Below are 24,643 nucleotides of genomic sequence, written 5' to 3' on the forward strand. Positions count from 1 at the left end.
CTTAATACTACTGTGACGGACCACAATACCATTTTTCTATGTTTAACGGGTTACAAAGCTTTTGAAAAAACCCCTAAAATTCTAACAACTTACGACTATAATAAAGCCCTCGCAAACTTACAAAATAAAAATCTAGACTTTTTGCTATTAAGTAATGATCCTAATTTTATCCTTGATCAATTAACAAACACTATTCAAAATTCATTGGACGCAAGTAAAAATATCAAACTCATACCTAAAAGTCGTAGAATAATAAAACCATGGATTACTCCTGGAATCTTGCGCTGTATCCACAATAGAAATAAAATGCAACTTAAACTTCGTTCTGACCCACTAAATATAATCTTGAAGACTACGTTTACTAGATACCGTAACTATTGCAATAATCTTATTAAAAAAATAAAGCGGAATTATGAAAGGGAAAAACTTGCAAGTTCGATGAAAGACTCCAAAGCACTTTGGGACTCAATCAAGTCAATTACTCACTATAAAAAAGCTAAAAATAATAATAATGAACTATTAAAATGTAAATCTACCCCTTTAAATGCAGTTAATTATGTAAATAACTATTTTGCTAATGTTGGTAGAAACTTAGCCGGAGAAATCAATATCGCAGAATCAAATTCCTCCCCTAGTAGTGTAGCTCACCCAATAAAATCCAACCTTTCCTCATTTTTTCTTAGTAGCACTGATCCTCATGAAGTGGACAAATTACTTATGAACCTAAAGACCAAAAGTGCTCCCGGACTAGACAATATCCCCACAGAATTTCTAAAACTCTCCAGGCATCTCGTGGTCCCAGTAATCAGTCACTTGGCTAACCAATGTTTTATAAATGGAGTTTTTCCATCAGCTCTTAAGAAAGCTGTAATCACGCCTGTGTATAAGAGTGGGAAAAGAGATGACGTCAACAACTACAGACCTATTTCCGTTCTGCCTGCAATCTCCAAAATTTTAGAAAAACTAATTAATACTAGATTGATTTCATATTTAGATAAATATAAAATTTTATCTAGTTCCCAATTTGGCTTCAGAAAGGGTAAGTCTACTGAGGATGCAGTGCTAGCGCTCACTTCAGTAATAACTAAGCATGTAGATAGAGGCGACCGTTGTATGGCAGTCTTTTTAGACCTTAAAAAAGCCTTTGACACCGTCTCGATTCCCACTCTTGTGCACAAATTAGAGCTGATTGGAATTAGAGGTAAACCTTTGGATCTGATGAGTGATTACCTGCAAAATCGGCAACAGCGTGTTAAAATTGAGGATTATGTAAGCCACGACTCAGACATATCCTATGGTGTTCCTCAAGGCAGTGTACTGGGGCCGACGTTATTCTTGATTTACATAAATGATCTGACCAACCTGCTTGTAAAAGATGGACAAGTGTTTTCATATGCAGATGACACGGTTGTAGTGTTTAACGGGAAGTCTTGGGATAGAGTCTACAATAGCGCCGAAATTGGTTTAAGCAAAATAAGTAATTGGCTAAAATGTAATCTCTTAACGCTAAACACATCTAAAACAACTTATACCTGTTTTACAAAAACCATAATTACTCAGCCATCTGATAATCACACTCTAAAAATACATACGTGTGATCTTATTAACACCAACGATTGTAATTGCACGCAAATAGAAAAAGTTAGCTCTACTAAATACCTTGGCATTCTAATTGACCAACGCCTTTCATGGTACTCACATATTGAATACGTAAATAATAGGATTAGGAAACTTAACTGGATTTTTAAAACTCTTCGACATGTAGCTTCAAAGCCATTACTTAATCAACTTTATACTGCTCTAGCCCAATCTGTAATGTGCTACTGTATTACGGTTTGGGGTGGGGCAGCCAAAACGAAATTCCTCGAAGTAGAGAGAGGACAGAGAAGTTTAATTAAGTTAATGTATTTTAAACCTTATAGATATCCAACTGAAGAGCTTTACAAATTTTCCGAACTACTTTCAATTAGAAAGCTATTTGTCTTGCAATCAATTTTAAAATTACATAAGTCCTTACCATATCCAATCCAAACCAATCTCATAACTATAGGGAGACGTAAGCAAAATGTTGCACCGATACCCCCGACTAAGTCACGATTTGCCAAGATTCAGTATAGTAGAGTCTCAGCTCATCTGTATAATAAAATTAATAATAAAATTGATATCTATCCTTTGCAGTTATTTAAATGTAAAAAAGTTGTGACAGAATGGTTAAAATTACAAAGCTATGATGAAGTGGAGACTCTCATATTATAATATACACAACAAATAGAGAATAGGCCAACTAGCATATACATACATAACATATACACACACACATACACGCACACGCACACGCACACACACACGCACACGCACGCACACGCACACACACACGCACACACACACACAGTTTAGGAAATTTGTATCACATTAGATTACAATTTACTCAAAGTTAAATGTATTAGTAAAATTAAAATTAAATGTATTGATATTATAAATATCAAGATTGTTATATTTGTTCTTTTTACTCAGCAAAACTGCTTGTTGTTTATATTATTTGTTAATTCAATTCTACACGTGTTGTTATGGAAGAGCGGGGTCTTCTGTCACAGGTATTTTATACTTACTAGAAGACTCCAACCTTTACAATTGAACCCTGTATCATTAACAAATAAAACATTTTTCATTTTTCATTTTTTTTTTTTCAAGTGAATTATTTCTTTGAATCTCAGGCTTCTGATTCTCCAGCAGTTTGAGGGAGAGGTACCTCACCTTCAAGTTTTGGCAAAATCAATATTTCTTTAGAAATAATTGAATACTTTGTGACAAAATAAGTGAACCTTTCACATAAATGAGTTTCCTTCTCAAAAGCATCAAAAATTGACCGATGATGGAAATATGCATGTGAAAAAATTCGGTATACTCTGCGACATACTGAACCCAATTTTGCCACCGATGACTCCTTGATGCTTACCCTGTGAATAAAAAGGGCAGTTTTAATAACTGAAGAATGTAAATAATTCCATAACACAACACTATTGCCAAGGACCTATAAAATACTTGAGAAGCATTCCATGAGTTGTCCCATTTAAACACATTTTATTTAATATATAAATAAAATTCAATGTTTCAAGTCAATGATAATTTTTCTGAGCATTTGTGCACATTAATTATGTCAAATCTTCAGTAGACAATTCCGTGGAATGCTCCTCTATGTACTTGGTCAATTTACCTGCTAGGAAAATACTTGTTGCTGTTTAACAAGCATGCAGCACCATCCAGGGTGTGTCTTGTGTAGTCAATTGCAGGACACTCTTTAGGTGTCTTATGAGCAGCACACAGGAAAATCCACTGCTCAGTAGCAGTCATTTGTGTGCAGGTTTCTGGTTTACACTCACTTTGCAAGCGAACTGCTAGACCATTTAGCTCCATACAGAATTGCCTGAAAATTAAAACATCTTTTATTACAATATGATAGTTGTAACTTTTGACTACAAGTCCTTATTCATGTCGGAGACTACTTTATTTACGATTTCTAAGGGTTTAAAGTTTATTCTCACCTCAAGTGTTCATACTTCCAAACACCTTCATCTTGCGCCTCAGGCATTTTCAAAATAGCTTCAAGATTGGCCGGATCTCGTCTAATTGTTTGCTGTATGAATTGTTGTACGGCTAAAGTGCTGTCCATCTCTTCGAAAGGTTCATCAGGCCAACGGCAGAAGTCCTATAAGAAAAATGTTAGTGGATAGTACCTATGTCAAAAGTCTAACATCGTCAATAAATATGAAATCTTACTTTTGCTTTAGATCCAGGACGGTTACGCCTTAATATTTGCACACCATCTGCCATGGTCTAAAGTATAATTTGATAATAAAATGGATAAAATAATTTCAATCTATCGCAAAGCTTGGAAGAGTCGGTTCGCATAAATATAGAGAGAGAGAGAGAGCACAGAACCAGCGAGAAAATATTATTTTTTTGTAAAAGAAATATGTTGTCTATGGTTGGGAGGTTATTATCAAGTCCATCATTCGCGAACACAGATTATTTTCATATTCGAGAACCGTCTGATTGTGTTTCTCCAGCCTTATATAAAAATAGAATAAACATCTATGGAATGGAGTTATAGTTATGAACGTAGTGATTATATGCTCTTTGGTTATGAGTTTGTATTAATGTATTTATGTTTGACCTGATGGCCGTGTTGCCAATGCTCCAAATAAAAATAAAAATATAGTTATGACAGTCATGAATAGGTAGTTTGTAAATATTGTAAATATCTCATGTAACTATTAGATTCGTGTCTCATTTTTATGTGAATTAGTTATAAGTAAAGTACTTATGTTACTTTTGTATTTCATGCTTGAGCTGATGGCCTAGTTGCCAATGCTCGTAATAAATTAAAAAAAATAAACAGTCATGACACTGACAGATGAAGTTCGATAAAGAAATACACAATGTAATGTACACACCAACATAGCCTAGTAAAATAAAAACGTAATTTACAAACCAGACAGTGGAGTTATCACATATGTGTTGTAATATATGATTTTTAAAATGATCCTGCCACAGTTAAAATGTTTAGTGTTCGGTATTTTGCTAACGTGTTGTTTATGTATAAGTGATATGACTGAGAACTCTTTTGGGAAATTTAAGGAAGGGATTATTGCTGCATTTGGAGATTTCAATTCAGATGAACTAACAGATGCCTTTGTTATTAAAAATAGTTCTAGTGTGGAAGTTTATCTAGCGCATGACAAGGAACCGTTCTTAAGGCCTTCAATATTCTCATGCAATTTCAGTAATATTGTCGTGACAAGTGTAGTGCCTGGAGATTACGATGGTGACGCCTACATGGACATTCTTTTGACCACACAGACTGTAAATACTAGCAAATCTGAAGTGCATGAAGTGCGGATTATATGGGGTGGTATGCCAAGTCTTAATTGTTCGGATGCTCTTTTAGTAAAAGCCATAACATTTGGGCAGCCCCTAGTGATGGACTATAATCGTGATATGACACTGGATCTTTTTGGGCTTAACACTCAAAACCAAAGAGTTTTTTGGGTATTCGATAAGACACGGACTACACCGAAAGAGATACCAATGGGAGATACTTTATTCAAACCTATAAAGCTTCCTCACTCACATTCTTTTCTTGATGTGAATGACGATGATGCTGCCGACCTCCTAGTGACTACTAAGTTGGATGTTGAGTTATGGTTGAGTAAAGAAGATGATGGATTTAGGTACAACAATAGCGTTGAACTGCTTGTTGGACACCCAACAATTTATGGTCAGACACTGTTTCTGGATGTTGCCCTTTCGGGAGAGTTCTTTCTAGTTATACCTGTATGCTATGACACACAGTGTATCAATAGTACTATCCTGATTTATGACAATCGTCAGTGGCATGATCTGCAAGTGGACTTCAATGATGGCAAAGGGACTGTGTGGCGGTTTGTACCTCCTCGCAATGAATTGTATTTGGATGTAATAACAATTCGAAGTGGAGATTATAATATGGATGGGTACCCTGACATTCTCATGACTCTCAGTCCAGTGAATAGTAATGAAACAAGAGCATTTCTTCTTCATAATGTTGCCTGCACATATGCTGAATGTAAATTCCACCGAACATTTCAAGTCCAATGGGATATTTTCAATACATTTGGAAGAGACATTGTTATGGCTACATTTTATGACTTTTATATGGACGGTGTCCTAGATATAATTTACTCAAAGAAAAATGCTACAACTCAAAAGTACACAATGCATGCATACAGAAATGAATTAGAATATGATACAAATTTCATAAAAGTCATTGTTGTCACTGGATTGTCAAATAAAAAAGTGCCTGTTATAAATGGAACTCTGTATAATAGAAAATTAACATTTGGTAAGCTCATTAGGAAATGCCTCTAAATAAATTATCTAATAATTACTTTTAAGATAAGATAGCTGCTATTTACAAGCTTTTATTTAACTTGCAAAGTTTGTATGTATGTATGTTTGGGTCAAATCTTGCAAGCTAAATTAGACCCACTTCCCATTAATTGATTGAGTTGAAACTTCTCAAACATCAACGCAATGTTATGGTACCATCAAGCTCAGGCTGCTCAAATGGTACTCTGTGATAAAACAATGGAACTTAATTGTGTTTGATTTGTTAAAATTGTCTCTAAGTATTAGTTGCCTGTTGATAAAAAAATACAGTTCATTTATTGACAAAAGCCTGTATCAAAAATGAAATTTTATACAAACAACTTATTGTATGTTCTGTTTTTCAGGAACTAACTTGCCAGGCCCCAAGATTAGCTACAACACATGGTCACAAGAAGGAACCTACAGGACTGGAGCTTGTGCTCAGTTGTCTCAGTCGGCCTACTATGCGTTGCAGCTCCCATATTCTATATTTGGCCTCGACAGAACCCCTAACTTTGTAGATACTTTAAATGTTGGTCTGTCAGGATTTTCTAAAAGCTGGACTCAGATAATACCTAATTCTCAAATAGTGGTGATTCCTGCTCCTCCAAATGATCCTTCACAATGGAGAGCTCAGTTGTTTGTGACACCAAGTAAGCTAATTTTAAAGAGTGTGTGTGTACTGACTGCCATAATTGTAACTATAATAGGTTGTGTATTATACTTACATTGGAAAGAAAGAAATGATCGTGATGATATCATAGAAATCGATGATAACACCTATGTAAAGATTTAGGACAAGGAATATTCATAGATATTAAATATATCTATGTATTTATAATTACATTATCTTCTATGTAAATACTTATATATAGGTACAGAATAGCTAAGCTACTAAGTATTAAGCGTTTACGTATTATGGGAAATGTAAATTAGATAATTCAATAATTATATAGATTTTTTCCTTAATATTCATATAAGTACAGTTAGAAAATTAAAATATGTATTATGATTTGTACCTTATTTCTTGGCTATTAAGTTCTAAAGTGTATAGATATTTATTATATGTTCTGTATATTCTAAGTAATTCGAGTGTTTCATGTATCCTAGATTGTGTTGTTAACAATAGAAGAGTGTTCATGACTTCAAGATGATGGTGTACTTCAACATCATAAAATACTGTGATAATTATATTAAATTAATAAAAGAACTGCATTCATGTTAAATAAAAATATAAGTTCATGTTTTGTGTTTGTTTTAATTGAAATCGAAATTAGCGTCATATAAGTATATGGATTCATAGGGTGAAAACAGCGTATTTTTTCCTTGAATCAGGGTTAAAATGGTAGATATCTACTGAGCTAAATAGTATTTTATACACAATCGTGATATAATAGAGAGCTATAATAGGTACTGTTTTACTGTAAAACCTAAATAATTAATGATAATTGGTAAGTATTTTGGTAATGCCCCGGGCCTCGTGCTCTTAGTCTTCGATGGGAGCGCGGCGGCACGTGATTGGTCAATTTTTTTTTTAAGTTGACTACAGCGTATCGAAATGAATCATCAAAAATACGCAATTCTAGTTTGGTATACGAAATCTTAAGGCGCTCTTATAGACAGATTTTAGGTTTTTGAGGGGGTGAAGCAGACGAAGTGGTAAAGCAGGCAGGCGGGCGCCCCGCGCGCCGCGCTCGCAGCAAGCCTACGTCCTTATTCTGACGCCATCCGTATTCTGGTTTGTTAGTTCTGGGATCTTTTCCGGAAATTTATATTGATTATGATTTAAACTTAATGAAATTAAAAATTTGATAATTATATATAATACTAGAGTATACCGCGGCAAATTGAGAACCTAGTAAAATGATGCCAAATCGTTTTGTGTCGAAATAATATTACTTACTAATTCAGACAAAAGTTACAACTGTCTGCTTTAAATCATATATAGATACCTATTCAAAACTTAAGAATACTAGCAAAGCTAAGTAATTTGTGGAAGTGAACGTAAAAAGGTAGCATGTTTTTGCTGGTATTGAGATAACTGAAAACAAGCATAAGGTATGCACAAGCATATGTAGCTCCAAAAAGTAGATAAATTATGCTATCTTCTCAAAAAAGAACCATGACTCTAACTGTAACGACTATTTCTATATTATTTTTTGAATTGACGACAATGAAGACGATTATAAATTTTAAATGCAAAAGTCGAGAAAACTGCTATTATTATTTAAAGTTTATAATGGCAAAAATGCACTTATACTACTACTACTACTACTTCGAAGTTATATAGTAATGAGTATAATTGACTGACTTTAATTAATGTCTAATAAAGAATCAGTTTGTTGTCTGTCTACTCTGTCTGTAATCAAATATTATATAAGTATATTTGACCCACTGAGGTTTCAGATGAAGTTGAAAATCTGCATACATATATGTAAGTAGGGTGACAATGACATATTATGGTACCATCGAGCTGATCTGATGCATGAGAGAGGAGGTGGCCATAGGAACTCCGTAGTGTCAAAATATCGCAACCAAATTGCGTTTCAGGTTGTTAGAATTGTCTCAAGGAGTATTATTCCTTTGGAAAGAAGTACAGTTAAGACCTGTTCCGTAAAGTTAATTAACATACAAAACTTTCCGATGAACAAAATTATTTTATCGTCAACTATGTTATTTATCCCTTCAAGTGGTGGCCCACCACTCACGGGTCGATGCGATAGCCAGAAAGCTGTTGGCCAACAGAGGGTGGTTAGTGAGGTGTTGCCATATTTAGTGGCAAAATTAAAGTCTTTGAAGTATATTTACGCTCTTCTAGCGCCCAAAAGTAGCTAGCAAGTTAGACAAGGAAAACATACATACACACGTTTGTTAACGCTTGGTTGCTAAAGACCGTTCATCCGGGATCGAACGCCTAGGTCGAGTTCTGTCTTGATTTTTAAAGAGGTTATTTTGTAAATACACGGTACCCTCGAGGAAACGGAAAGATTTTAACAGTATATTCCGGATCGTATTTAGAGGCAAAAATGTCATATAAACTTTTTTAATTCGCCTAGTTTCAGAGTTAATACCAATTAAAAAAAATATTTTTCGTTGTGTTTTAGTGCATAACGCCTTTTTGATGGCTATGTCGCCAGTCGCCACTTTGGGACCTAGTCTAGACTACCTTCTTGACAGATATCAAAGTCACAAGATACCATTTGAATAGACTAATTTTTACGAAAAAAATGTACCAATTTATATTAATCCATAAATTTTCCAAGAACATGAACTTAATATGTTTAAAGACATACATAAAGTAAAAAAAAAAAAAAAAAACATTTTTTTTTTTTGCGGAATTGATTTAAATTTGTACATGAAATTCTTCTTATGACCTCAGGAATACGTGGTTAAAAACAATCCGTTTCCTCACGGGCACTTTTTATGACTTAACCTTTGAATTTTAAGCCCTACGTAGAAAATTAATTAACAATTACCTCCAATCATAACTTTGTTTTGTGGTGGTAGTCATTTTTAATAAGGAAACTGGAAAACTGTCACTGTTGCTAGGTTTGATTAGTTAGGTGCATGTGGCGAAATGCATAAACATTACAATAATTTAACAACAACAAGGACAACTTCAACAGAAGGACATGATGTCACGATCCTCAGCATTGAAGGACCAAGAAGAAGAAGACAATAATTTAATTGTTCTATTCGAATAGCGTATTTAGTGCTTATTCTAACGATATATGCTTCAATATATACTTTTATACATAGATAAGCTTAAATAGTTGAATTTGTAATATTCTCTAAATCCGCGCTGAACACCCGACGGGGCCCCGCCACGTGACTACTTTTTACGTTTTGGCTTCTGCCACTTGAAGGGATATATTATAGGCCTTGACTAGTGATTCATTTCAAAATAAACTATTTTAATATATACATATTACACATAAGCACCCTAATGCAAAAATGAAGAAAATATATTTTGCGAAACTTTCGATCGATTTTTCCACTTATATTTTGTATTGACAGGAAAAATAGTAAAAGCATATCACAAAGACATAACAAGGTCCAAGGTTTTCAAGAAGAAGGTAAAATTGGCTGAGACCTGAAATTGACGGCAGAGTGTCATCGAAAGTTATACTTGAAAAAAGAAATAAAATGTCACCAGTTTTCATTTCATACAAAACAGAAATAGCATGGTATAAAAGTATTATACCAAACTTTTACAAAGGACTTTATGTTTAACATTATCAAAAATGGAATTTAGTGACATTCTTGAATTTACAGAATAATTAACCAGTGAAATAAAAATATTGGCGAGAGGTACAAATATATACGAACTTCCGAACCGAGTACTTGCAAAATTTTGAATGGAATTTGAAGGGTAAATATCACTCCTGCTCACCTTACAAAATAAAATAGTTTATAAATGTTGTAAATAAAGTCTTAAGTGTATACCATATGAAAGTTAATAAACCAGAAATACCAAACGAATTCAGCACTTATAACATAAACTATTACAGCCATTTGAGCACTTCCACAAAAACGTGAAATGGTACCTTTCACTAAGCACTATTTAAATCCCACATATTTAAATCCAGTATATCTCCTGCATCCTGTATGTGTTAAAAATGAAGCTGTTCCATTATAATGACTTATATAAATTAAACAAGCGGATTAATTTTATTTGTTTACGTTTAAAAATAGGTATTCAATTTGATTATTACTGTAATAGCCATTTAAAATATTATTTTACCTAAATTGATAATTAAAAGTAGGTACCCCTCACGAAATAAGTACTACTGAATTTTATACTTAGCAGTGTTTTTTAAAATGTACATGTATTTTACCTTCCTCGTATTAAAAATGAAAAGTAGTGTTTAACTCGGGTGCAAGGCACCATATCTTCATTTGGTTAACGGACAGGTGCGTGTGTAAAACTTGTCAAAAAAGATAATATGACGGATGGATGTCTGAAATGTCACCGTATTTAAGAATCAATTAGGTTAAAAATTAGTTTTTTCTTCGTAAGAGTGATGAAAACATTGTGTGTATAACATATTTGTGTATTTATAGTGTGATTATCCATTTTATGTAACGTCCGCTAAACTAGCACAGGTCCGACGCTGACAGTGGTCACGGGCGTACTGGGGTACTGACGGTATTGCCGCGCAGGGTAACGTTTAGTAGACAAAATGTTGAATTCATAATTATGAATGAAAAATTTAACGCATCGATAAACTGACAAGCAAAATGTTAGAGTTACTTAAAAGCTATTGAATGAAGTAAATTTCATATTGATATTCATCATAGTACTTCTAAAATATCGAAATAAATACAGTTTTAAGCATATTTTCAAAGCAAAAATCTATCGAGAAAAAGAAGAGCCATCATGTTTCTGACAAGCATACGGCTAGTTCAAAGACTGAAGTTATACATACTAGAAAATAATCGATGAAATCCTTGTACAAGCCTGTAAATATCGATTTAAAAATAGCGCATTTTACTATACACCGCGCCTTAATTCAACCGTTACAGTCGACGAGTAGAAACAATACTTTTTCTACTCGTCAACTGTAATGCTTGATTTAAGATTTCGTATACCAAACTGTAATTGGGTACTTTTCATGTATGAGCTCCCAACTCAACTATAATATTAATTTCGAAACGGTTTAGTCAACTATAATGAAAAGGACCAATCACAGCTCGCCGCGGTCAAGAGGACGAAACAAAACGATAGCTCAAATTATTTATTTTAGGTTGTATAGTAGAAACAATTGCTTCATAAGTCATAAACGCACATGTGATAACCTTAATATAGCAACATCCATAGACTACGAAAACCGCTTACCATTGCTTGTTAGTCTCCATAGGCTACGATGGCCAAAATCGAGAAAAAACTGTCTAAAAATTGAATTTAGCAAGGAGCAAGTACCAGGGCCTCATGAGTTACGAGGTGTCGTTGACCACCCAGCCGGGTCCCGGCGGCCGGGGCGCGTACGAGTATGAAGGTATCGCGGCTGCTCGCGTATCTTAAATAACTGTATACTTGTGGCTTGTTTACTTGGATGATTTTATTAGTTTAAAGTATTATTTTTATTGACTCGTAGAAAAAGTAGTGTATACAATAGTGATATAATCAAGCTTTTCAATCTCGTACCTCACTTTGGCGACTCAGCAAGCTTCGTTGCCAAAACACGGTACTCGACTGAAAAGCTCTCTATTATATCACGATTGTATAAAATACTATTATGGCACCACATGTAGTAACGTCTAAGGAAAGGCATTGTGTAAACCTTTCTTAATTCAGCATTCTCCCACCAATTTTTAAATCAAATTTAGAATGGCCCAACTGCATTTAGAAAGCACAATAAAGACGTTAACTGAAGTTACACTTTTCTAAGTTAGGTGACTGAAATAAGTGTAGCGAGTCGGAAGTTTTTTTTGTAGCCTGTCATAAGAGTTAATTTTGTACATATGTATTTGTAATTTTCTAAAGTTACTCTTGATAGCTTGTTATGGTATGGGTTAAACATATAAAATAACTTCATTAGGTACTTAATTATTTATTAAGTAAATAGATTAAATATTAAAACTAAAACACACAATGTATGTTGTACAGTTAGTTACTTGCAATATTAAAAAAAACCTTTCTAGGGGCCCTTTTTTATAAACGTAAATCAACTATGATACAGGCGGAAGTCTTCTTCAACTTCCTTTATTAGAATGACGGCTACAGACTCAAAAGACCCCCAGTTGTTTGGAAGTGCCTCATTCTACAACATTTTTTTTTGTAAAATAGATTAGTGTTACAATTATAGGGGCCCAAAAAAAAAATAGTACATGAGAATTAAGTTAAATTTATAGATAATTATAATCTAAAGAATGAAAAATTCAATCTCTGTCCCTTGACTTCCTTTTGTGTTTTTTGTCCTTTGATTTTTTGTGTTTTTTCTCCTCAAGTTTTTCCAGCTTCCTGAAAGCAAATTATACAGTTAAATAGGTAAATAGAGTCGTATGTGGCATCAAAGTGTGGATATAATCAATTTTGCTACGGAGCAAATACTTGTAGGACAAGCAATTGTGTTGGTCCCAAAAAGTTAGCTGGGCTCTGTTATGCACGCACTCTAAGCATTCATACAATCAGTGTTAGGCAAAAATCAATTCGAATAATGGAATAAGAATAAAGCTGTCCCTTTTTATTTAAAAATAACATGAAATGGAATAAATCATGCAATTTTTATTTTAAATGAAGAATAAAAGACGGAATAATTATTCCAGAAATGGAGTTATTCTAAATAAGGTTTTAGTGGAATATTTATTATTATTTAGAATTAGAATGAAGTTGTCATAAGGTCAATCTTGCGAGTCGATTTACTACCACTTCCTGATGTTCGATTTGGCTCAAATTTCGTATACTTGGAATTGAGTATCTGGTGGACTTGGTGACTGTGCAATATTATGGTACCATGAAGCTGGTCTGATGATGGAGCCAGAAGGTGGACAAAGGAACTCCTAAAGTAAACAAAATAAAGACACCGTGTTTCGGCTCATTCGATGTGTCTTGGCAAACACTGAACACCTACGGCTGGCGGCTCTTCAAAAGATCTTTAAGAATGTTATTTTGCCGTTTAATAATATGAAGAAAATTTAAATAACAGGTATTTAAAACGACCATGTAATAACTCAGTAATAAAAGTTGGGTAGCAACAAGGACACTAAAAGCACCGAAGTTAATTTAGAAACATGAAAATATATCCAGTCATCATAACTTAAACAAATGTATTTTGCAACAGCGGCGGCTCCATCCAAAATATACCTACCTACTTTCATACATGGCATACTTACATACATTCATCGGCTTTATTAAGAAAAATTCTCACCTTACAATTCTTATTCATGGAATATTATTTCAAATAAAAAACCATGATTTTTTTATTTGAATAAGAATAATTTATTTCCATTCAATTTCCTCACCGAAGAATTATTCCAGACGGAATTATTTGAAATAATTTTGACAGGAATAAAATCAATGTGATTTTATTCTTAAAAATTCTTATTCCAATCATGATTTTATTTTTGAATGGCCAACACTGTATACAATTAGAGTTTGACAATCTGGTTCAAAAATGTATGAAATTATCGTAGTCTGGATCCGGATCCGGGGATTTTCCCATACATTTCAGATCCGTCATGCAAACCCTACATATAATTACTTAAAGAAATATTTTAAAGAGTATTCTTACTTCAACAATTTCTTCTTTTGCTTCTTAGTCAACTGGCTTATCAAGTCCATTTCGGTCAGATTAGCTCCACCTTCATTGTCCTGAATTCTGGTGGCAGCAAGAGGCAGGGCTCCAGGCTTCATGACCAGCCCAGAGTCTCTCATGTGCTGCATCAAGGTCGGAACGTCTGGCTTTTCCTCCTCCTCTTCAGGGGCTGATGTGGAAGCTTGGAGTGCACGGGCCTCGCTCATTGATAGAGAATACATTGAACATTCTTTATCTGCAAAGATAATGTTAATCGTAATTTGAAGTTTAATTAAACAGTTGTAATTTCATTTGTATGAAATATTGACAAAGAATAAGGCCTGTGGGCACTTGAAACATTGTTGCTGCATAATGTACAGGGCTATATAACACCAAATTTAGCTGTCAATGAGACTACAACATTTTGTACTAATTCAATTCAATTCAATTCAATGCATTTATTTGTCGAAAAGCAGGTAGTGTTACAAACAGGTGTTACATACAGATAATTAAGTGCTCCACTTTTGGCCATATTATGAGGCATACAAATATTTAACGTGAGTGGCGGTGTAGCTAATGAGATTCAATGTAGGTATTTGTCATCATCAAAATAATAAATGTCAACTATTTACATACACATGCTTATCAATTAATGTAAAAATTCTAATTTTTAAATGTCAAATTAAGGTATATATTTAAATTATATAATTTAGATAATATATGTATTACAAAAACATGCATCAAAAAAGTTCGCTGTCGTTTAAATATTCGTATATATGTCATAGTAGCACTTGGTTTTCAATAAAGTTTTTATCGTATTGCGGAATCTGTTTATCGGTAAAGTTTGTATCGATTCTGGTAGTTTGTTAAAAAATTTAACAGCCATGCTAAAAATGCATTTTCTAAAAAGCGCGCAATGTGCACGTGGATTTAAAAGTGTATCTCTTGGCCGGAAAGTACGTGCCGGGTTGGGCGGTTTTTTAGAAAAACGACTGTCATATTTTTTTCGAATATTAGGCACTCCAGTATGTATAAAGAAGGGACAGTCAATATGCCAAGGTCTTTAAAGAAGGGTTTGCAGCTTTCCCCAAGTCCGTATTCCGACAATGGCACGTATGCACCTTTTTTGCATACCAAATACTTGGTGCCAATTTGTTGAGTTACCCCAAAAAATAATGCTGTACGTGATTAATGATTGGACATGGCCGTAGTAAGCAGTAATTGCAGTCTCTCTGTTCACAAGTTTTACAAGTTGTCTAAGGGGATAAATAAACCCATTAATTTTGGCGCAAAGTATTTCAATGTTATATTTCCAGTTACAATTTTTATCTAGATAGACGCCTAAAATTTTTGTTTCATTAACTAATTTTAATTGTTAATTTTTTAATTTAATGTCTAATGTGTGAGGTTTTGCTTGTGGTTGTTGAAATAGTACAATTTTTGTTTTTGATGAATTAATAATTAAATTGTTTTTCTCAAGCCATTGCGTAGCATTTTCTAAAACAGTCGTCACTTCTTTTTCTAACGAGTTTAAATCAGAGCATTTAACGATTACTGTACAGTCGTCTGCAAATAGTACTGCTGGGTGACGGACGTGTCTCGGAAGGTCATTTATAAAGGTAAGGTACAGCAACGGCCCAAGTATACTGCCCTGAGGTACACCAAATTTTATGGTTTTTATTTGAGACTGATGTACAGTTTTGGTCTTTGTTTGAGTGCAGATTTTACTTATTTCAGATAGCTGTTTACGGTCTTTAAGATATGTTGAAAAAAGATCGAAGGCTTTTCCACGTATACCATATGAGTATAGTTTGGACAAGAGGCGATTGTGATCTACGTAATCGAAAGCCTTCGTCATGTCCATGAATATTTTCAGATAGCTGTTTACGGTCTTTAAGATATGTTGAAAAAAGATCGAAGGCTTTTCCACGTATACCATATGAGTATAGTTTGGACAAGAGGCGATTGTGATCTACGTAATCGAAAGCCTTCGTCATGTCCATGAATATTGCTGCAACATGCTGTTTTTCGTTGATGCTGTTCATGACGTGTTTAAGGCAATCAAATATTGCTAGCTGAGTGGACTTGTTTTTCCTAAAACCATTTTGTTCATCTACAAACACTTTGGTCTTTTCTAGGAAACTGTAAAGTCGATCATACATCAGACGTTCGGCTAGTTTAGCAAAAATTGATAATAAAGCAATAGGCCGGTAGTTTGACATATCATGTTTATCTCCCTTTTTATGAATGGGTTTAATTAATGATATTTTGAAGTGCTCAGGGAATAGTGCTTGCTGAAAAATAAGATTGAACACATGAGCTAGTGGTTCGGCGATCAGGTTACTGCAGGATTTTATAACCTTCGTACATATACCATCATAACCGGTGCTATTTGTATTTTTAAGCTTATTTATTGCCCCTGTGACCTCATATTTATCGGTTGGCATCATGAAGATAGTTTTATGATTTATTTCAGTGTTCGCATTTGGTGAACTATTATTATTTGCTGGCACTTGATGAATAAAATGTTCATTAAAGTAGTTAGCTATACTAATTCATATGTTTACATATGAAATTTAATGAAGTGATTCTATATTTCCTACTACCATGAAACACACTTACAGATCATATTTGGATTTCGGTTGCTACATTAATTTTGAAGGTAGGCAACCCTTTCCCCTTACCTGTGTTAATGTGACCCCATTTGTGGCACTTGATACAACGCACATTCCTCACCAAAATGCCAAATGGCTGGTCTCTGATTTCATTGTCACCCTTGCAGTAACTTTCCCTAGGTGCATTATATTTCCGCTGCCACTCAAACTTGTACTCTGGTTCGTTATCTTCTCTTTCACGCTCTTTTTTGACACCTGGTGGTGGCTCATACATAAAATTGAGACTGAGTTTGTCTTTACTCTCTTTACTCAACAAAGCCCTGCAAAAATTAAAACATATTCGTTAATAAAATTCAGCTACATACAATTTTGCAATTATCTTACTGAGCAGACTCAAACTAGAACAACCAAGGTAGGTTTACTATATATCATGTGATGTGATGTCAGGACACATAATGCCCACACATTGTCCCAGCTTAGAAACCATAGAAACATGATTTTTTTGTACCTACATAGATATGTAAGGGATGTAAGAGCAGATGTGCCAGTTAAAAATACTCAAAAACTAAGGCTACCTAACCAATAGGATACATTTCAACATGAAAAGTGGTAGGCTGAGAAATGATTTGTTAAGGTTAACTTAAAACTGGGAATATAATATCTGATTATGAGTAAGAATAACATCAAACATTTAACAATAAATTATATATGCATCAGTTAATTTATTGATGTAGGTATCTTACTTGTTTTCATGTAATTCCTGTTCTCTTTCATATTGTACTTTTAATTCCTCTTGTTTTTTCTTATATGCATCCGTTTTCTGTTCTGCCATCCATACCTAGAGAAAAAGGATTTAATAACATATCAGAAATTCACAACAAAGACCTCACATATCCCAAGGTTACTGTTGAACATTGATTACTTAATAATTGTGTTTAAACAGGAGGAATATTCATGATTCTCAAGAAAATGTCTTTACTTGATTGTAAATATGTGATGTAACTTTACTTACTCGCTTTAAGTTATCCCTCGAAGCAGGGTGGAAAAACTTTTTACACATGTAATTATTAAAACCTTTTCCCATTTTTATGGCTTGAACAAACAAACAAAAGTAAGAACACCTTCAAACCCTACAGATTTAATATCTTTTATATTATTACAGTTATCGTAAAGTGATAATAAGTTAATGAAAAGAAACAATGTTTTAATTTCTTTTTTTATGCTAAATTATCACAACAAATTCTCTCCAACAGCACAGAAATAAGCCATGACACGATACCATCAATACCATGACAGTTTCACCATCACAATGTTCACAAAAAAAAAGTTCAGCGGTTACATACTATAAACACCGTCTAACGGGTAGTTTTTAGAATAGACCCCCTCTGAAGTTGACCCACACAAATTATTTCTTCGTACTTTAATATTGCTTTGGTATTTTACATGAAATACTTAAATATTGTAATTTTTTTTTCTTATAAATAAATAAAAATATATTTTTAAATTTTGTATATCAAAACATTTTTTACGGTGTGGACATTGCATAATTCAAAGCTGCATACACTCCATACCGCAATGAAGAAAAATGACGTATATGTGTTTACTTGAAGATAGTTATCTGTGGTCGGAACTCGCAATGGATGGCACGAAGTCGGGTGGTGCGCTGTGTTATGTGACTTTGTTTTGTATTTTGTAATAAAAAGAACTCGAAAGTTACTGTGTTGCCTTGTTTATGCGCTAAATCTATCGAGATATAAAGTTGATTGCTGAAATATGTGTATTTTTCGTGTTTAGGCAAAATATCTTCAAGGAGTAAACTCAGTATGTTGTGTCGACTTTCTAGTGTTAGTTTTCCACCAACGTAGTTAGTCGCAATGTATGTATTTTATGCAGGTTCGATTTGTTTGTTTAATGTTTTGACTAAATCTCACACGGACAGGATCTAAATCCGATTAATGTCTGTATTTTAATAGTACGAACGAACGTCTTAACGGAAATAGAATTAAAAATAGTTTTTACGTTTTTACTAATTATACGAACTTATTTTGATTATATTGTCACTGCTGTATATATGTTTAGTTATTACATAGATCAGCGAAAAGTTAGATGTTGATCCTGCCATAGTGCAGTGGATAATCCGGATCCACAATGAACATGTACATATTGTCATTGTGTTGCTCTTGCCTTATGTATTTAACACATTCATACCCTTTTATCATATTGAAGTATTTTTAGAATACCTCAGTGCTATTGGAGCTCGATTTAAAGTGTAAATAGTTTTTTCTTGCAAAATGGAATATAGTGTGGTTTTTTAATTGTGCAGTGTAATGAATGAACTTGGACTGTGATGAAAGTGCAAAGTGATATGGCTTCATGAAGAACAAAAGGACCTTACAAACAAGATCATTTAGAATTTATGGTAAGTATACTTTTGTTCAGATGTTTTCTTCTTTAAAATTATTCAATATGTTCTATTGTTTCTGTAATTTTATTCTTTACTTAACTTTAGTGTTATCATCACATTTGGTCTGAGGTTTTCTACCTCATTTAAAAATATTAAAGTTTATCTGAAGAAATTGCTTTTGTCATTTTGTTGGTTCTATATTCTTTAGGTATACAAATAAATGCCAATTTTTAGAAATAACAAAACATAAATTCACTTTTTGCTGTAGTAATTTTATGTATGTTCTAATTCATTCATCTTGATCATACAGGTTGCAACTGTCTAAACTATAGTTTATGTTTTCCGCTATTTGTAAAAAATAAAATAAAGATGTCTGCATGTTATAGACAAAGCCGGTTATCAATGTTGCAGTTCACTGAAAGAAGGGGATTAGCAAAACTACTTACCCTAAATTCGCCCTTGAGTACATAAATGGCATTAAATTGTAATTCCATTATAAATTGTATCATGGGTGTTAAAAAATTCACGATTTAGGATATAAGTTTTGGTATAACCTTAATACTTAAAAAATATATAAATAATGCGAAGTTGAGGATGGGTGGTGAAGTTAGTTCTACTATTCTACGGACGGCCTGATAGCCCAGTCGGTGGTGACCCTGCCTACAAAGGTCCTGGGTTCAATTCCTAGTAAGGGCATTTGTTTGTATGTTTATCACAAATATTTGTTACTGAGTTATGAGCGTTCTTTATGTTTATAAGTAACTATATATTATATATATTGTCATCTAGTACCTGCCACATAAGCTTTACTGAGCTTACTGTGGGACTAGGTTGATCTGTGTAAAATTGTCCTATAATATTTATTTAATATATATTTAAAAAAAAACTATTTTTATTCAGCTTTATTTAAAGTGAATTCCATGGATATATATTTCTTGGTAAAATGATTATTTTATTATTGTACTTTGGCAAAGCTGGGCACCAATGGTGAAGTTAGTGTTCTCTATGACAGATGATAGATAGTTATGGCAAGCCTTATTTTTAGTGAATAGCAACACTGATAATGGGGTTATGAACAAGTCTTAACCATTTTTTGGCAACACTAGTTCAAGTTCAAATATACTTTATTCATATAGGCCTAGCAACAAGCACTTATGAATAGTAAGACAGTATTACATATAATTATCGTAAGCTAATTATCACAGCAATTTATTGATGTAACTATTATTCCATAATGCTTTTGAATTATAATGCCGATCCAATTTTATACTAAGAATTTCACAAACATTCATTCATTTCATTTTATCAACTATGTGAGGTGTTCAATAAAGAGTATTGTATTGTATTGTATATTGTCAAATATTTAAAAAAAAACAATTGTATAAAAAATACTAGTCTAGAATAAATTCTAAATGTCCAAAAAAAAACACAAAAGGAAGCACATACATTGGAATATCCATTTCATCATCATCATCATTATTATTATTATTTAATAAGCAGGCAGGCAGTTATGACAGCTGATATGACCTGTATCCAGTATTCATAAAGATAGTTATCATTAAGTGAGTAGTAGATATAATATGCTTGTCTAATTTATTTTTAAACTGGTTCACATTTTGTGCTAAAACCACATCTTCTGGGAGTTTGTCCCAAGCCTTCACCACTCGATTGCTGAAAAAAAAATGATTCAAATATAATAAATAATTAATTATTTCGAATCACAATTAATCCCACGTTGTTTTATCATTCTTGTAGTCTTGTGTGGTATAATAAGCTTTAAAAATAAGTTTACACTTTACATGATTCTTAAATTTATTAATTGATAATTCAGTAATATGGTTTGGAAGTTAATTATAAAATCTTACACAATTACCCATAATAAAAAAAAATCTTTTCAGACAGAGTCCATAAACATCTTACAATTAAAAATACAAATGAAATAAAATAAAAATAAATTAAAAATCACAATTACAAATTAGACCACAAATAAATACTATTATTATACACAATTTATTTATATTACACTATTTGAGCATAAATACCCATTAATAATCAATATCATAAATAACATTTTTATTAAGTTGGATAATGCAACAATGATTCACATATGTGCAGTCGAACCTGCTCGCAATCATTATCAGAATGCTGTTGGAGCTGCCCCTCACCCGGCGCACCAGGGAGGCGCAGCGCTTGTGCATGGTGCATTGGAAGCAGTCTACCCTGGCTGTCGCAAACATCCCTGATGCGTTGCAGTATCGGGGCAACCTCATCAGCACTCTGAACGCATCGTTATATTGGATTCGCAGAGCATTGTACTGTTTCTGGGTATAATCATAATGATTTTTTTTATTTTATAGAGCCGAGTGAAGGGCACTGCGAGCTTATGTTTATTTCTAGTATTAATATTATGAATGTCACATATACACCATATTGTAAGAGGTCGGATTTTAACACCTCTCGAGTTGCATGTGTCCATAGACTATGGTGACTGCTTACCATTAGGCGGGCCGTAAGCTTGTTTGCCACCGTCATGGTATAAAAAATAAAAATAAAATAAAATTATACACACACTATAACTCTACAAGATGCTGGTCACATAGCTAACATGTATGGTACTGGCATTCACAGAAACAAAATTTTAATGTTGTTTTTATTTATATGAATGTAAGATTTTTTAAAGAGATCTTTATGGGAACCAAGTTCTGTACATAATGAGATAATTTAGGACAACTTGATGCTCAAGACTCAACAATATTTTATTCCCAGGTTCAAATCCTGGTAAAGGCATTTATTTGTGTGATATATTTATTTAATTACCATAGACAAATAGCCAAGTTTAAGATAACTTGTATGTAAAAACCAGACAAAAAAAAAAAAATATATATATATATATATTTATTTATTGATTCAAAAAATGTACACAGCATTACAGCAAACTAATACACTGTGAAATTTATAATAGACAGTATTTATAGAACCATGGTACATGATACAGTCTAGAAAGGAAAACAGAACAAATGTAAGAAAGAAGACTAATACAAGACAGAAGATTCTCGCTTATCCATCGTCTCACAGAACTTCATACATTCTTTACACAGATCCATCCAACTACTTGCAAATACATCACACTCCAGTGCTGATGCGAGGAGCGCGTTAATATATTGTAGAGCGCGGACAAGTGGTGATTTGCCATGGGACATAGTGAGTTCCCCCGTAATAAGACCTTACATACAGTAGTCAATAGCCCTATAAGCCCTAGAATTAAACCCTAAAACGCCAAGCAGGAACTTTGATGGGTACAAATATGGGTAATACCCGTAAACCTTTTTGTATAAGAATCGCAGAAAGGCTTTCTGGATTTTTTCCAGAAGCAAGACGTACTTGTCCTCAATTTATATATAAATCTTGAACTTCAATCCACCTAAGTTATCTACTTATCTAGAGAACTTGGCTAGGATCTCAATTATTTTGTTGATGAAGTAATATTGAACTTGGCTTTAGGATGTCAGCCATTTTTTGGAAAATTTGTTAAATCATATAAAAATTGTGTTTTCTTTATCCCTGTTTTGTATTCACTTCACAATCATACAATACCCAGCTGGACAAAAATTGCACCTTGCTATTTTTAGTTCAACTGGAAGTAGGTTAGGTATTTGTATAAGTAGAAGAAGTTTGTTACTTAGTGATAAAAATGCCCAATTTTAAATGTTTGCATCTCAATAATCGTTTGCGATATAGGTATTTATAAAAGATGGGGCCCTACTTAGTCTTAGGGGCATTATTTAATAATTGAACCAAATTTAATATAGTGTGTGTAACAAAATGTGGCTACAAATGGTTCGTAAAACATACGAGTGCAACACCCCTACTTTCCAAAACATGACAACTTAGTGATGCAAAGTTCCTTTTTTGGTATTTTCTTCATAACTTGGAAACTATTTAAATATTTATCTTAAAATTAAAAAATAACAAGCCCTCGTTCTGAGACTCTCAAATAGTATTTTATACAACCGTGAGAGATTTTCAGTCGAGTATCGTGTTTAGGCAACGAAGCTATGTACGTAGGGTACGTGATTGAAAAGCTTGATACAATACACTAACAAAATACTAACAAACTACTAACAAAAATATGGATTTGAAAAAAACTGAAATAAAATAAATTTATTCATTCATTTATTCATTCAATACTTTTTCTACGAATCATCTTAGGGCTCGTGCACAAATCACGTGAGGTTTTTTCGGCTATTTTTTGACCCCCCCCCCTCTCCCTTGGTAATATTTGGTGAGGTTCGAGAAATCTAAATAATGAAAATTGTTAAGTATCTCGGTAGATAAAAATGTAGTACAAAAAACATAAACCCGCGAATATTTAGTCTCGCCCCGCGCCCGTTTAGTCTTTTTTATGCAAGCGCGTCGGCACGTGATTGGTCAAATATTTTTATAGTTGACCAATCACGTTATAGAATATTTTACTTGAGTTGGGAGCTCATACATGAAAATTACGCAATTATAGTTTGGTATATGAAATCTGAATTTAACCATTACAATCGACGAGTAGAAAACTATTATTTACAGTACCAGATACAATGATGTGAGAAAAAGGAATGACACTAATAAATAAGAGCTATCATACTACATATAATGTGTTAGGTAATAGTACATTACGATACAAGTGCGAAAAATAGGAAATTCGAAACGAGTGACGATAAATTAAAACACGACCGAAGGGAGTGTTTTAAATCGACACGAGTTGCGAATTACCTATACGCACATGTATCGTACAACGTTTTACAGTACATATTGTAAGCATCACAATAGTTAATATCCTGTATGTGGCCTTATACTGATAATAACGTGTAGTATGCACCGGGCTTTATACTTTTTGGTTGTTGTGTTTATGGTCATTTTAGTTTTATATAGAGAACTGTCAGATTTTGGCGGAATGCCGTCGTCCGATATTATGTACGATTTGATCTTAGTTAATACGGTGTATCGATGTAATAAAATAAATATTAACTGGATGCAGTGGTTTGTATGATAAACCCCATTTACTGAGCTTTAAATCAATAGATTTTAACATCATGGCCCTTTAAATGTTCGACATAGTAACGTAATATGCTAATTTTCGCACTAGTGCGGTAAAGTAGCACCATATGTACTGTAAATACATATTACAGTACATATGGTGCTACTTTACCGCACTAGTGCGAAAATTAGCATATTACGTTACTGTGTCGAACATTTAAAGGTCCATATGTACTGTAAAACGTTGTACGATACATGTGAGAATAGGTAATTCGCAACTCGTGTCGATTTAAAACACGTTACTGTGTCGAACATTTAAAGGTCCATATGTACTGTAAAACGTTGTACGATACATGTGAGAATAGGTAATTCGCAACTCGTGTCGATTTAAAACACTCCCTTCGGTCGTGTTTTAATTTATCGTCACCCGTTTTGAATTTCCTATTTTTCGCACT

At 33.4% G+C, this 24,643-nt stretch overlaps 4 protein-coding genes across 7 annotated transcripts in view; 2 read left to right on the top strand and 2 right to left on the bottom strand.

Annotated features, from left to right (window-relative positions):
- Nucleotides 1-2,693: 2,693 nt before the first annotated feature.
- LOC133533534 (MOB kinase activator-like 4) lies at nucleotides 2,694-3,937 on the bottom strand. The gene is made up of 4 exons (XM_061872514.1): nucleotides 3,778-3,937; nucleotides 3,543-3,706; nucleotides 3,215-3,424; nucleotides 2,694-2,957 (listed from the first exon to the last, which is right to left on the bottom strand). Exons 1-4 carry the CDS (start codon nucleotides 3,829-3,831, stop codon nucleotides 2,711-2,713), a joined length of 675 nt encoding a protein of 224 aa, XP_061728498.1. The 5' UTR covers nucleotides 3,832-3,937; the 3' UTR covers nucleotides 2,694-2,710.
- A 126-nt stretch (nucleotides 3,938-4,063) lies between these two features.
- On the top strand, nucleotides 4,064-7,154 carry LOC133533533 (T-cell immunomodulatory protein-like). Its single transcript, XM_061872512.1, has 2 exons — nucleotides 4,064-5,881; nucleotides 6,273-7,154. Exons 1-2 carry the CDS (start codon nucleotides 4,528-4,530, stop codon nucleotides 6,701-6,703), a joined length of 1,785 nt encoding a protein of 594 aa, XP_061728496.1. The 5' UTR covers nucleotides 4,064-4,527; the 3' UTR covers nucleotides 6,704-7,154.
- Nucleotides 7,155-12,445: 5,291 nt separating this feature from the next.
- On the bottom strand, nucleotides 12,446-18,039 carry LOC133533550 (corepressor interacting with RBPJ 1-like). The gene is made up of 5 exons (XM_061872540.1): nucleotides 17,772-18,039; nucleotides 17,503-17,597; nucleotides 16,829-17,079; nucleotides 14,142-14,400; nucleotides 12,446-12,871 (listed from the first exon to the last, which is right to left on the bottom strand). The coding sequence occupies exons 1-5, from the start codon at nucleotides 17,841-17,843 to the stop codon at nucleotides 12,790-12,792; spliced, it is 759 nt and encodes a 252-aa protein (XP_061728524.1). The 5' UTR covers nucleotides 17,844-18,039; the 3' UTR covers nucleotides 12,446-12,789.
- A 394-nt stretch (nucleotides 18,040-18,433) lies between these two features.
- LOC133533551 (receptor-type guanylate cyclase Gyc76C-like) overlaps nucleotides 18,434-24,643 on the top strand; it is a 45,902-nt gene continuing 39,692 nt past the window's right edge. The window contains exons 1-2 of one of the 4 annotated variants that reach the window (XM_061872542.1): nucleotides 18,434-18,635; nucleotides 19,083-19,178. The gene's annotated coding sequence lies outside the window, so the exon portion shown is untranslated. Of the gene's footprint in view, nucleotides 18,653-18,994; nucleotides 19,179-24,643 lie in introns of all 4 variants that reach the window. The other 3 variants (XM_061872541.1, XM_061872543.1, XM_061872544.1) reach the window with 3 other exon arrangements.

Source organism: Cydia pomonella, unplaced genomic scaffold (assembly GCF_033807575.1).
Source record: "Cydia pomonella isolate Wapato2018A unplaced genomic scaffold, ilCydPomo1 PGA_scaffold_178, whole genome shotgun sequence".
Lineage (NCBI taxonomy): Eukaryota > Metazoa > Arthropoda > Insecta > Lepidoptera > Tortricidae > Cydia > Cydia pomonella.